The sequence below is a fragment of the Balaenoptera borealis genome, assembly GCF_965194805.1.
Source record: "Balaenoptera borealis genome assembly, chromosome: X".
Lineage (NCBI taxonomy): Eukaryota > Metazoa > Chordata > Mammalia > Artiodactyla > Balaenopteridae > Balaenoptera > Balaenoptera borealis.
The window spans coordinates 125,767,779-125,781,869 of record NC_138881.1 but is presented as its reverse complement, the minus strand read 5'-3'; the positions used below and the strand labels follow the sequence as shown (position 1 = coordinate 125,781,869).

General features: G+C 40.4%; 1 protein-coding gene and 1 long non-coding RNA gene across 4 annotated transcripts in view; one reads left to right on the top strand and one right to left on the bottom strand.

The window, feature by feature from the left end:
* Nucleotides 1-2,957, top strand: part of LOC309620123 — a 424,602-nt gene extending 421,645 nt beyond the window's left edge. Inside the window, exon 2 of the long non-coding RNA XR_014239428.1 lies at nucleotides 2,879-2,957. This is a non-coding gene — a long non-coding RNA (uncharacterized lncRNA). The remainder of the gene's footprint in view (nucleotides 1-2,878) is intronic.
* On the bottom strand, nucleotides 211-11,836 carry VMA21 (vacuolar ATPase assembly factor VMA21). 3 transcript variants are annotated; one of them, XM_082376197.1, is made up of 4 exons: nucleotides 11,638-11,836; nucleotides 11,229-11,489; nucleotides 4,992-5,101; nucleotides 211-4,424 (listed from the first exon to the last, which is right to left on the bottom strand). In XM_082376197.1, the coding sequence occupies exons 2-4, from the start codon at nucleotides 11,336-11,338 to the stop codon at nucleotides 4,282-4,284; spliced, it is 363 nt and encodes a 120-aa protein (XP_082232323.1). In that variant the 5' UTR covers nucleotides 11,339-11,489; nucleotides 11,638-11,836; the 3' UTR covers nucleotides 211-4,281. The 3 variants fall into 3 exon arrangements, with proteins under 3 accessions (XP_082232323.1, XP_082232324.1, XP_082232325.1); XM_082376198.1 differs by having other exon boundaries at nucleotides 11,229-11,453; nucleotides 11,638-11,835; XM_082376199.1 differs by lacking the exons at nucleotides 11,229-11,489; nucleotides 11,638-11,836 and adding an exon at nucleotides 10,966-11,165.
* Between the last annotated feature and the right edge of the window lie 2,255 nt (nucleotides 11,837-14,091).

Genomic DNA, 14,091 nt, shown 5'->3' with positions numbered 1-14,091 from the left:
TTCTGACGGGCCCAGCACGGCCCTTCCAGTCTCAACATCCCTCACAGCCCCCACCCATTTGAGCATCTCTGGCCTACATTTACTGCATAAAAGCTTACCCTTGACAGCTCTATTCAGATTCTATACGGTATAAACAGAGAGGCAAACAAATGTAAAAACAATGAGGAGGTTAATAAACTTAACTATTAATTTAACCAGGAGACATCAAAGTGTAATTACGAACACTTTTTTAATGACAACAGACGGTAAATTTATACAAGTTACAGGTTAGAATATAATGAATACAAAATCCATCCAGATAACAGTTAGAAAAACATCACTCACAAAAGTAAATCTGATTCAAGTGGGTAAAGAACTCAAGCCCCCCATTTTGATAATTACACGCAGCTTTCAAGGTAGCGCATCTAAAATCTGCCCCTTGTCAGGGCGCTATTCAAGACTACAGCATATTCAGTGACTCTAGCGACTTCAAAGATTCTAACACTTTTAGCATCAAGGTCAAGAGAAATCTCATAACAGGTTCACTATGCAAAAAAAACGAGAAAATGTGAACGTTTTCTGCAAACTGTAAGGTGCTGTGCAGATGTTAGCTATTGCTATTATTACTGTTCAGTGAGATTTCACTGAACTTGAGAAAAAGGAAGACTAGTCTGTAACTGACAAATATGACCTATAGAACATCTTCAAAGGAACGCAGATATTACTTTCAAGCACACGTAGCAACAAAACAGGCAAGGAAAGTGTGGCCAGGAGTGATGGTAAGTTGAGGAATTCCAGAGTACTTTAATGAATATATGAAGGCTTAATCTGTTCACAGGTTACATGTAATATTTACCGTTAGGTTCCCAAAGTCCCTGAAAATAATTTATTTTCTCAGGTGACCCTCCCCCCTACAAAAAGGAAAAAGAAATCTTGTCAAGTTGTGAGTGTGCTGCTTCAGGCCAGCTCTTGCAAACCCTATCTTAAATGGAAGAGCAGAGGCTGCGTGAATCCACTTGTACCACAGACAACCCATTTCTAAAATGGCCTACCAACAATCTACAACTTCACTTGAGCATAAATAAAACAATAAACATGAACTTGTCTGCAGACAAGAAATATACACTAGATACATTTAAAACAGGATATAAATTCTTTGTCTCATGTACCTTCAGCTTTCATCTTTCCTTGGGTACACCCTATCTGTTTAACTGTTTTTACTGGTCTCCTTGGGTACTCTAGCTGTATATATAAAATTTATACAAAAACAGAAAATAAACACCAAACAAGTCAAGCAGTTGCTTTTTGGGCAAAGCTGATGAGATCTTTATGATGAAAATAATCTTACAGTATATTTCTGTTAGATTCCCATGAAACACAGGTTGGTTTTTTTTTTTTTCTTTTTTATGGAGGGTTTAAATTTCTTCAGCAATTCAAAACTGAATTCTGCTGTCACACGTAAAATGGTATCCACTTGAAGAGCTAATGACATCAGATGCATTCTACAGCAGACTTTTCATTTTTTAGCACAATGAGAATAAAGATTATATTCTGGGGGGCAAAATGGGAGGTGAGGTGAAGAAGGTCATGTGTTAAATCAGTAGCCCGTACTGACACTTCAAGTTACACTCCCTAATTGAGGTTATTCTTACAATCAGTTTTCAAACAACAGTGAACATATTCCTACCGTATAACATTTATATAAGGGCTCAATTGTAGCTTTCCTTTCTATACATCCTGAAGTATATACATTGTACAAGAGGAAATCACTGAGACATCTTGAAAAATAAATCTATTTGTCAAATACCATGTTATTTCAACAGCAGCAAACTACTCAGTTAACAGTTAAAACCCTAAGAAAATATTAACTGGTGTGAAAACAAGTCTATATTGTAATAACCCCAAACATCAACCTTAGCACCCGATTCTAACTTTCAAATGCTGGGTACCTTTTCCAAGAGGAAATTACATCTGCTTTTGCATGAATCCCCGGTTTAAATACTTGCAGAAACACACCCATGTTATCTACTCAGCAAATGTCTGAAATCAAACAAAACAATCCAACACTGGACATTAACGTTTTACAAATAGCATAAGATCCCAAAAGTACAAGAAAAACCTTGACATTATAGAAAAAGAAATTAGGTGGACAAATTCTAAGTACAACAAGGCATCTAAAGAGGGGACCATCTAGAAATCTACCATACAGTACACTAGACTCAATCGGGAGTATCCTATAATTTCATATTAAATTTGTACAATTTTATACCAAAACTGTAGTCTTTTTAAGAAAACATTTTACATTTCGAATAACTACTTAAGACATTTCAGCTCTAGATAACATTTAACTATAATCAAGAATAAAAAATTGTCCTACAGTAATCATCTTTTATTTCTTCTCAACAATTAAATAAACACAAATGCCTTCTCTGCTTTTATGCCTAACTACCTCTCTACTCCTTTAGTCCAGTTCCACAACATCAAAAATAGGGGTGAACAAACAAAATCAGTAATGGCAAACACTCACAGCAAGGGCCATTGTATTAGGGATTATCAATGACAGGAAATTTGTACAATGAGATATCTAGTTAAAAGAGTAACCTACTAGAGAATGGACTTGAGGATACGGGGAAGGGGAAGGGTAAGCTGGGACAAACTGAGACAGTGGCATGGACATATATATACTACCAAATGTAAAATAGATAGCTAGTGGGAAGCAGCCGCATAGCACAGGGAGATCAGCTCGGTGCTTTATGACCACCTAGAGGGGTGGGATAGGGAGGGTGGGAGGGAGGGAGATGCAAGAGGGAAGAGATATGGGGACATATGTATAACTGATTCACTTTGTTATAAAGCAGAAACTAACACACCATTGTAAAGCAATTATACTCCAATAAAGATGTTTAAAAAAAAGACTCAATAAATGAAAGCTATTACTATTTAAAAAAAAAAAAGAGTAAAGGTAGAATGTGCTTTTTTTAAGAAAACGGCCAATAATCACTCATCTGAAAAAATGCAAATAGCCGCCAGGTAAAATTGGCAGAATTTGAACTTAAACCAAACTTTTAGTATCAAACTAGCAGTAAGAAATGCACACAGGATGTAAACCAAAATAGTGGATATCTCCAGGTGGCAACATTACAGGGAATTTAAATTTTCTTCCTGTTTTAATATGCACTTTTTGGGGGTGTGTTTTTAGATTGCACACAAGTAAGTACCAAGTGGCTAGAAAGAACACAGACCAAGGATACGAAAGTAAAACCACAGGGTCTTTTTCTATCAGAAAGGACCTCAAGGATTATCTAACTTAGATACATTATCTATCGATGTATCTGGGATATAACAGCACTGATTTAAAAGACTAGACTAGAAATTCCAAGAATACTTCCTGGATGATAAAAATAATCTATTTTCAGGATTGTTTACACTCCCTAAGTATGCAAAAATCAACACGTTTAAATGTAAATTCATTCATATACATTATTAAAAAGCAGGAAAAAGAAATTTAAAGGGAGTTTACACAACCTTGTAATTAAAGCATTAAGTTCATTGTTGAATGACCAGAGCAAAGCAGATTGTTACAGAGTTTGTCTGAAAGCAGGAGGCTGGCCTGCAAGGGGCCTTTAGGGAGTAGGCTGGGTGCCTAGGCAGGTAGTTCTCTTTGCTTTGCTGTCTGCATTCTGCAATAAACCCAGTCCTTTTACATGAATGGGTGTGATTCAGCCTAGTTTCCCCATGAAATAATGTAATGAAAGATTTCTATTGACGAGGGATTACACTTTATGCAAAATTTCTCAGTGACATTCAGATTAATTCCAGTGTCCACAATTTAAGCAATTTCCAATACGCATTTACAACCCAAAATCCAATGACCTGGTATTTTCATGATAGTTAGGAAAAGTGTTCCAGCGAAAAATAAAGTTTAGATTTGCTCCACTATGTACATCTGGATATATCCAGAGGAGTAAAACTCAAAGCCAACCAAAAGACGAAATGCTATAAAATATTGTTTTGTTGTAAGATAATCAAATTCTTCCCAGAATAATGTGTAACTAATTTCACATACTTATTTGTAACCAATTTAACTTTTCCAAATTCTCATTTGCAAATGAGAGGCTCATACAGTTAAAACTGATGATACAAACCATTGTTTTAGAAGGATCAAAATTTACACTAGTCAAACGTGATTCCATAAGATTGATTTTAACATGTTCTTTCAACTTTATTAAAATCATCAATACCCCAAATGCATTTACCATTTTAAAAAACTCAATTTAATGCTATTAAAAAGTGATGTTCACTTTAATCCTGTTTGCCTTCACGCCACTGCCGTGAACCTTCATTCCAGGCCACATAAACAAAGAGGGCCAGCACCACGTGGACGGCGACCACTGCAACAATAGCAGCATAAAAATAGCTGTCCCTATTGGACATCCCAAAGGCGCCTATCGAGAGAAAAAAAGTTTCCATTTTATTCCAAAATGTATCAAAATACAAAAAACAAAGCATACTAATTTTTATTAGCTATATATTTAACTAGTCAGACAATTAAAAAGGAATGCTTTGCACAGTGATAAATCAAGTATTCACTTAAAGATTTGAATACCTTCTACACAAGAAGAACATTATTTTGAATGAAAACCACAATTGATCACTTCATCTAAGGACTCTGACATTAAAAAAGGGAGCTTTATTTTCTCTTCCTTCCAATGTCTTCCACCAAAGGTACATTCCCCCAAATTCCTCCTTCCATGTCAGGCAACTCTTGCTCTCAAAGGGCTGTTAAAAGAAAGGATCTGCAAGCTATTCCACAGAAAACCATAAGCAAATATGACGTCAAACTGAAATAACTGAGTGATGAAAGTTCATTTCATGCAACGTGATTTTTGAAAAGCAAAACAGAAGAAGCAAAATTAAGAATACCCAGTTTAAAGATATAAAGAAGTCATAAAAGCACAGAATCTCAAATATAGTTAAGGGAGAAAATGTCTTGTTTTATGGTCTAGGATTACCTTCAAAAACATAAGATTTAGTCGTGAAATATAACCCAATAGGTACAGTGATCATTAAAGCTGTGAAGAACAGGAGCGTCTTCAGAGTGGATGCTAATGAACTTTCATTTCTGGAATAAAGTAAACAAAGAGAAAATCAGAGCCTGCACAGCCATTTCCAACTACTCTTGTGTCCATAAATGCTATAAATACCCACAGAAAAGATGCTGGGAACACTGCCCCTGCCTTGAAAGCAGTGGCGAGAGGAAGAAGGGGCAGTGCCAGGGACTCAAAATTAGAAGATCCTAGAAATCCAGCAGCAGATCCAGTGTGAAAGGAAGCATAAAGTGCAAAAAAGTGGTCTGTAATCTCCCAAGTGCTATGCAACTGTACACGATTTACAGAATTCACAATGGAGGTAGCAAGGGAGAAGATACACAGAAAACAACTAATGAACGTCCCTTCACAAAGCATCCTATCAGTGGCTAGCTGAATACAGTACAGACAAGGTTTGAGAATCTCCAAAGAAATAGGAGCCTAGAACAATCTGAATGCAGCTGAAGGAAACTTACTCAAATTTCTTTGTAATTAAATAGCTAGAGTACAACTTAGACGGCCTTCACAACATGGATGCATTAAAAGTTTGATATCAAAACACTTTTCGTTCAGTGAATTCTACTCTTCCAGACTATTTTAAAATCAATGGAAATATTGCAATGGGAAAAGTTTTGTTCCAGAATACAATAAAATGATTCTGAAGAATGCAATTAAGCTTTTAAAATTATATGCTTAAAGAAAAACAAGTCAGATAAACTGTTACTGAAAACATTAGCAATGTAAACATTATAGCCACACCCGCTTGTCTATGCATCACCTAAGACTTCATGGAGCTACAGAGGGAGAGCTTAGTGGTGGCGCCAGACCACATGGCCCTCAAAACCTAAAATATTTACTAACTGGCCCTTTCCAGAAAAACTTTGCCAACCCCTGATGTATACTAACTATTCCAATTATGTTAAAAATGTGTGCACATGAAAAAGGACTCCAGATTAATACACAATAATAAAGTTATTTCCCCACTTTCAAATATTCCTTAATGTTGTTTTACTGATAAGTAGATATACGTCAGCATTTGTCCTAATGCACTGTCACAAATGAGCAGCACACTGACAGTGAAGCCGCAGTAAGCTTCCAGCAACCCTGGACACACACATACCTCAAACATACCACCTCACACATTACGTTTAAACGCAGTAAGCCCTACAGCTTTTAACCTTTAGATAAAGTCCTTAAATCTAACCATCCTCACACTACCTTGTCAGGGAGGAAGAAATTTTCCTCTACCCTCCTGGGTTCTTCCGGCTGTTCTAAGAATTAAATTGACATGAGACATATTAACAGGAGAAAAATCAAAGTTGAGTAACATGTATACGTGGAAGAGACCCAGGAGAACTGAGTAACTCGCCAAAATGGCCGAAACCCTCGCCTTAAATACCATCTTCAGCTAAAGACAAAAGAGGATGTTGCGGGTAGGGGTTGGGGACTTCAAAGGGGAAGAAGGCAATTCACATGAAGATGGCAAAGCAAATGTTTGGTAAACAAGTGTTTGCTAGGCCATGCAGTCTATGGGACACAAAGTGGACTCCGGTCTCTATGCCCCATTTCCCCCACACCTGGCCCATATTCTTTGCAGGTATCTCTGGTGATAGCTCTCTTCCAGGAACAGGCCCTCTATCTAAATTTTTGTAGGCGATTAAGGGGAAGGTCAACGTTTCTTCCTGAGTCTTTTGGGCCTTGACTGTTTTCAGTTTGAAATAATCTGCACACCAAAGAGACACTTCGGGGTGGCAAGTGCTGCTCCCCTACAACCTTAACACACGTCTAACTTTATGCTCGTAGTCAACACTTGAACTTAATTCTTTCTGGTAATACTCAGCAAGAGGTTCGTTTTTATCTATATCTCTAGGAAGAATACAGCCCAGCCTTCAAGGTCCCCCCCAGAATAACCTCTCTTCTAGGCACCTTTCCTGATTATGCCAGCTGGAACGATTCATCGCTCTGGGATCCAACCACACTTAGTTCATGCCTGTTGTTACAGCACTTAACATGATAGCTTGTGTCCTAGCCAGTCCTGCACATTCCTCTGTACCCCTAGACAATCCAGGCAAAGGAGTTCTTATAATTGTGTATACCATTACAGGAGAGGCTTCTGGCAGGCCACAAAGGAAGGGAACATTTCACGTTTATACCAGTGGTCTACAAACTTTTTTGACTGTGCAATCCATCATTAAATAAAAGTTTTGAGCACATACCCCCATACAGGCATAATGATTTTTAAAATAAATTATCTATACACATATTACTCATGCATCCTTTAAAATATAAAACACATGCAAAAACAGACACTAAAAAGGATAAGGTTAAAAAAATTTTAATTTATGCAGAAATTCTACTATTTTCTTTCCATACTTCAATGAATCATCTTTTAATACATCCCACTTTGGTGATCACTGAGCTATACATTCTCATCTAACATACATAAGCTCCCTTACACTGTTTCCTAACAGAAAAATTTTAGAAAAATTTATTGTGTAATGTTCATGAATAATATGAGTGTCTGCAGGAGGTCTATATAAAAAATACAAAAAGTCATATCCAAAGAAAACAAAAACACTAATTTGAAAAGATACATGCACCCCAATGTTCACAGCAGCATTATTTACAATTACCAAGATACAGAAGCAACCTAAGTATCCATCAACAGATGAATGGACAAAGGAGATACGATATATATATGTATACACACACACACACACACAAACATATCAATACATACGTATAATGGAACACTACTCAGCCATAAAGAACGAAATTTTGCCATTTGCAGCAACGTGGATGGACTTGGAAGGCATTATGCTAAGTGAAATAAGTCAGAGACTGTATGATACCACTTACACGTGGAATCTAAAAAATACAACACACTAGTGAAAATAACAAAAAAGAGGCAGATTCACAGATATACAGAACAAACTAGTGGTTACCAGTGGGGAGGGTGGGAGGTGCAATACAGGGGAAGGGGAGTGGGAGGTACAAACTATTGTGTAGATAGGCTACAAGGATGTATTGTACAACACGGGGAATGTAGCCAATATTTTGTAATAACTATGTATGGAGTGTAACCCTTTAAAAATTGTATAAAAAATTAATACATACATACATACATAAAGTCGGTATTTGGCCAATTCTTTTGTGGACCCCAACAAAAAACTTGACCTTCATGGTGTTTCTTTGGGGAGTTAAAGTATGTGTTTTTCATATGGACACCAAGGGGGGAAAACCGCAGTGGGGTGGGGATGGTGGTGTGCTGAATTGGGGGATTGGGATTGACATGTATACACTGATGTGTATAAAATTGATGACTAATAAGAACCTGCAGTATAAACAAACAAACAAACAAAAAAAACAACTAATACTAAACTTTCTTTGGGTTATTTGTATGGAAATATGTTAATATAAATGTTTCAGACATTACAGGAAATTTCTAAAAATCTTATATGTTCTTGTATAATGTTGTAAATCATAATTCTAGTTATTACTTTAAAATGTATATCTCAGAAGTAACTAAATTTCCTTGTCAATTGCATTATGAACTTTCATCAAATCTTTAACCGTGGTCATTTTTAAGTCTTTTGTCATTACAGACAGTTCTGGGTGTACTCTGATGCTTTTGCAAAAATGTTCCTATAAAAGGGTTTCATCTTCAAGGAATTCATGGAAAAGACTCTGACAAGTACAGGTTTCTGGTAACTGACTATACTGCTGAACTGAATGAATAAGCATTTTCAGAACTCTAATGGAAAACTGATGAATTCATAAAAGTGCTAACAAAAGATCAAGATGAAAAAAAACATTAATTACATGGGACTGAGTGAACTGATGAGGATGATTATAATTTTTGTGACTTTCTGTTTGAATAAAAAAAAAATCCCACAAGGACTCAGAGGCAAAAAACATACAAGTCAATTTTCACTGCAAAGTAAAGGAGCTGTTACAATGGAGGATTATTGGACTGAATGTCAATATTATGACATAGTATGAGTGTGTTTCGTGTTTGGTAATTGCAATCATTGTTGCTTTTGTTGTGGTCATCCATTTACAATGCTTGGTGTCAGTTTATTTATCTCTTGTAAAAATAAAATACAGTGTGTGTGTGTGTGTGAGAAAAATAAATACTTAAATAAAATAAAATAAAATAAAGTATGTGTTTTTGGTGTGCAAAATTCAGATCATCTAACCTGATAAAGAAACAAAGCTTGAGAACCTAGAGAAAGGAAAGGTTAACCGGTTCTCCTGTTCTTTAGATCATCTCTTGAATATCTATTATCTGGCCTGGCTTTGAGAAAAGTTTACTACAGAAAAGATGATATAATACCATAAAACTGTTTTAAAGCACACAAAATCACCTAAGATCCTACCACGCGAACAGAATCTTTTCTGCATGTTAATTTCTAGCCCCACGCACTCTACACATAGCATATCTTAACAATTTGTAGCTTATCTCCAACTCCTTCTCACCTCTCTCTTTACCTCAAGCTCCAAAAATTTGACTTTCAGTCTCACAAATATAGGACTAAGTACAAAGTTAAGCATACAAACTTTTGAAAACTAGTTTTCAAACTTCCTCTTGTGTTTATAGGACATTTTCTCCTTGCCAGCTTGGGTATAACCTGTGATTTATTCTAAAACAAAGCTACTGATGTCATTCAACTGATTTCTCCTATGTGTCTGATCGGGTGTTACTGAGACTTGTTAGAAATGAAGAATGAGAACATTCAGAATTAGAACTGGCCTCACACGAAACAAATAATTCAGGATGAACCTTACTGTGTCCCCACTCTTAAAACCATCTAGAGTTTACCCACTTCGTATAAACTTCTGCAGCAAACATTAAGCAGATAGAGCTTACCATGTTCCCTTTTAGATGGCAAGCAAGACTTCCACTGCAAGTAGATTTCACTGCAAATTCCATTAGGAAACACTAGAATCAGTCTAGGAAGGCTATACTGTATTCTAAGTGAACTTAATAAAAATACCTGTTGGTAGCGTCACTACTAGACAGTAATAAAAAAAATAAACAAACAGCTACATTGCCATTGTGAGAGTGAAAAAGATCACGGGGCTCCAAAGATCACGGGCTTTGGAGTCAGTGGGCTTGGACAACTGCCAGCTTCAACACTTATTAATTGTGTGACCTAACCGTGTGATCTTGGGCAAGTCACTTATTCTGAGTCAACTTCATCGTTTTTAAAAATCAGGAAACTAAGCACTTTCTTAATTCTGATAATGTATGTAACAAAGCACCTAAGCTGAGCCTGGCACACACTGAATGGCGGCTAAAACCCTCCCCATCCTCTGGCCTCGTGAGGTATCAAGAACCACCCGCTCTCTCCTCAGGTTCCCTCTACTCGGCCACCAGCCCCCATCCTACTGACTCCCCAAGTGAAGAAGACTCAAATCAGGGAGAGCCCTTTCTCCCTTCCATTCGTTCATGCGTACAGCAAACATTTATTAAGCCCCGACGATGCAGGCCCTGTGGGGGACACGGAGACGGAGAAGGCCAGGTTCCTGTCCTCAGGGAGCTCACCCTGCAGCGGGGAAAAAGACTGCAGACAGCAAGATCGCAATATAGACAACAGCGAGAAGTGGTGCTAGGCCAGAAACAGGAGCTGAAGGCCCCCCGAACTATCCCCCAAGACCCCGGGTCCCTTGCTCCCGAGCGAAGGGTAGGGGCCGGGCGTGCAGACGCTGCAAGTTCCAACCCACTTCCCCTCTCTCCTGTAGCCCGCAGCTCCGGCCCCGAGGGTCCAGACCTCACGCCCACCCACCGCAGGTCAGCCCGGTCGGCCCGGGCCTTCCCTCCTGTCCCGCTCCCGGCCAGGGCCGGTCCGCCTCGTGCTCCAGGCCCCCGCCCGACCCCGGCCCTGCCCCGGACTACCTGAAGTCGCACGGCTGCACCGCGTTCAGCGCCGCTTTATCAAAACGCTCCATGGCGTCGCCACGCCCGCAGCAGGTGCTCAGAGGCGGGCTGGGCTCGGCGTCCGCGCTTAATCGGCTCCGCGGGAGACCGGTCGAGGCGCACCGCGCCGGAAGTGCCGGCGAGCGCCGGGCGGTGGGCCGCAGCGCGCAGGCGCGGCACGCCGAGGTGACGCCGGCGCAGGCGCAGGCGCAGGCGCGGTCGCGAGCGTTCACGTGACTTACCGGCCGGGGCTGCGGGGCGTGCGCCCTGCCAAGAGAGGCTTGCGCTCCAGGAGCAGGCCGGGCGAGTACCCCAGCCACTCCACGTTGAGCCGGGACTTGCCTCGCAGCATGTTCTTCCGGGGAGGGCGGTGCTGCGGCCGCCTCCTGAGCGCGCGCGAGCACTTCTCGTCCCCGTTCCGGCCCCTGTCGCCGAGCTGTGGTTGCGAGGCGACTGGAACAGATGATCTGCGAGGAAGGAAGACCAGGCAGACGGCTGGGGTGCTAGGCAACCAAGCAGTTTCCGACGACAACAACAACACAAAAAAGTAGTGCACATTATTCCCCAGTCCTTGAGTAAACGCCTCATTAATTATTGCCCCCAGTGAAAGTCCAGCCGTGGGAAGCTGGGAGGAGTTAGTTTAACACTCACCGAGTCCGTAAAGCTAGGGAATGTCAGAGCTGAAAGAGCCCTTGCTGAGAGAGACTGTTCCAGGCCAGACGCTGGTGATCCCAGCTTCCACTTAAAGTTAAAAACATTTTGCAGCTGCTCAGAAAGCTGCCAATGAGACAACAGGGACTCAAATAGTAAGGGACAGATGGGCCTCCCGGGCTGCGCAACCCGAGAGATATATAAACGAAAAGGGTGCGTAAGCCTAGGGTCAGGCTTGACAAAATTAGGTTGCCACTGGCTGCTAATAAGAGGACAGCCCTTACATGGTCAACGCCTGGAAAGGGCCGCTGACCGCACATCTATTTTCTGCACCACATGGATACAAAGACCACATCTGAAATCATGACTAAACCAGCAGCTTAGAGCAGTGTTAGGGGCCGCGGACCGGAAAGCAGGAAGCCCGGGTCTGAGTTCAAATTACTAAATTTGTAATCCCTCACCGGTCCTCACCTAGACCCTTTGGGGTATAAGAACCACCTAATGCCAGAACTAGAGCAGAATTAGAGAGAATCTAAGCTCATGGGTCAGCAAACTGGCCAGCCGGCCAAATATCTCCAGCGTGCCTGCCACCTGTTTTTCTACAGCGCATGAGTTAAGAAAGGTCTTTCCGTTTTCAAATGGTTAAAAAAAAATCAAAAGAAGAATAACATTTCGTCACACGAGAAAACTACATGAAATTCAGATTTCAGTGTCCATAAATAAAATTTTATTGGAACTCAGCCATGCTCATTCTTTTGTATTGCCTATGGCTGCTGTCATGCTACAATGACAGCATTGTGTAGTTGTTTGTGACAGAGACTGTATGGGCCACAAAGCCTAAAGTATTTACTATCTGGCCCTTCCCAGGAAAATTTTGAGGACCCCTGCTCTAGCTAATCACCTTGTGATGAGGTCCTTGAACCCCTAGGGATCCATAAATGTAGTAAAGGGGGTTCTGACAATGTTTAATATTTTTAGAAACCTAATGAATTGAATGTATTTACTTGCCATAAGGGATCAACAGCTACTTAAAAACATCACCTTCATTTGATTTTGGCACTAATTATATCACACTGATGAGGTAATCCTGGTTATCTCATGAGAAAATACCCAAATTATTACTAAACTAAAATAAACTATACTATACTTGGCCAACTAAATGTTTTAAAACATAGAATGAACACAAGAGGGAGGGATCTTTGCTTTTTGACTTTGTGTATCTCCAATGACTAGAGAAGGGCCTGGCATATAGTAGGTGCTCAATAAATATCTGTTAAATAAATGGAGTCCACAAAAGGACAAAGAGCAAAGGGATTCTTGGTAGTGAAAAGATGGGGAATCAGTGATGTAGTTGTATTAGCTTGCTAGGGCTGCCATAACGACATACCACAAAGTGAGTGGCTTAAACAACAGACATTTATTGTCACGTAGTTCTGGAGGATAGAAGTCTGAGATCAAGGTGGCAGCAAGTGTGGTTCTTTCTGAGGGTGATGAAGGCGAATCTGTTCTGTGCCTCTCCCCTAGCTTCTGGTGGTTTGCTGGCAATGTTTGGTGAGCCTTGTTTTGTAGGCGCATCCCCCTGATGTCTGTATTTCTCTTCACGTGGCGTTCTCCCTGTGTCTGTATCTGTATCCAAAGTTTTCCTTTTTATAAGGACACCAGTCATATTGAATTAGGGACCCCCCCCCCCCAGCCTACTCCAGTATGACCTTATCTTAACCAATTACAACTACAATGACCCTATTTCCAAGTAAGGTCACATTCTGAGGTACTGGGGGTTAGGAATTTGACATATGAACTTGGGATGGAGGGGGGCACACAATTCAGCCCATAACAGTATTCTAAACTCTTCCTTGTACAGATGAGGAAACTGGTCTGGAAGGGACTTATCAGGAGTCACACATATATCCTGTAGCTCAATTCTTGCCTCCCAGGATGGCACTTTAGCAGCCTCTGGGGCAGTTGTGTGATAACTCAATCAAGAACCATTTGAGGGGGGACAAAATGCCTGGCTAATCTTATTTGCATATCAGCGTTTCATATAAACTAAACCTCTGTACCTCTTTTTCTTGCTGAATTCTACACTCTACCAGGATTTACTGTGAGCTCACCTCACAGTAAATGGAGAGAGAACTTTTAGCATAAACTCAGAAACTGTAAGAGAGAGACAGAAATTAGCCACCCCTGTGGCCCCTGGACAAAGTCCTGAAACCTCCGACCTGCAGCAGCTGCTAAAGAGCTAGAGGCCAGTGGAGCCCAAACAGAGCTGTTGCCATGGGAATGAAATGGCATGTCAAGGGGCGTGGTCATTACGGAGGCATCCGGAACTAGCACCTCCAGTCTTCCCCCTGTGAATCGGAAAATGATTCTCAAACTGAAAGAGCCCCAGTCAGGCCCTTTCATTTTAGTTGAGGAAAGTGAGAGCTAAAGTTGGGAAATGACTTGCTTCAAATC

Excerpts from the sequence above, each read along its gene's own strand:
- VMA21 (XM_082376197.1), bottom strand. The coding sequence starts at position 11,338 with ATGCTGCGAGGCAAGTCCCGGCTCAACGTGGAGTGGCTGGGGTACTCG. Across the intron at positions 5,102-11,228 it reads ACGCCCCGCAGCCCCGGCCG|AAATGAAAGTTCATTAGCAT; the intron begins GTAAGTCACGTG and ends ACTTTATTCCAG. Across the intron at positions 4,425-4,991 it reads TAAATCTTATGTTTTTGAAG|GCGCCTTTGGGATGTCCAAT; the intron begins GTAATCCTAGAC and ends TTCTCTCGATAG.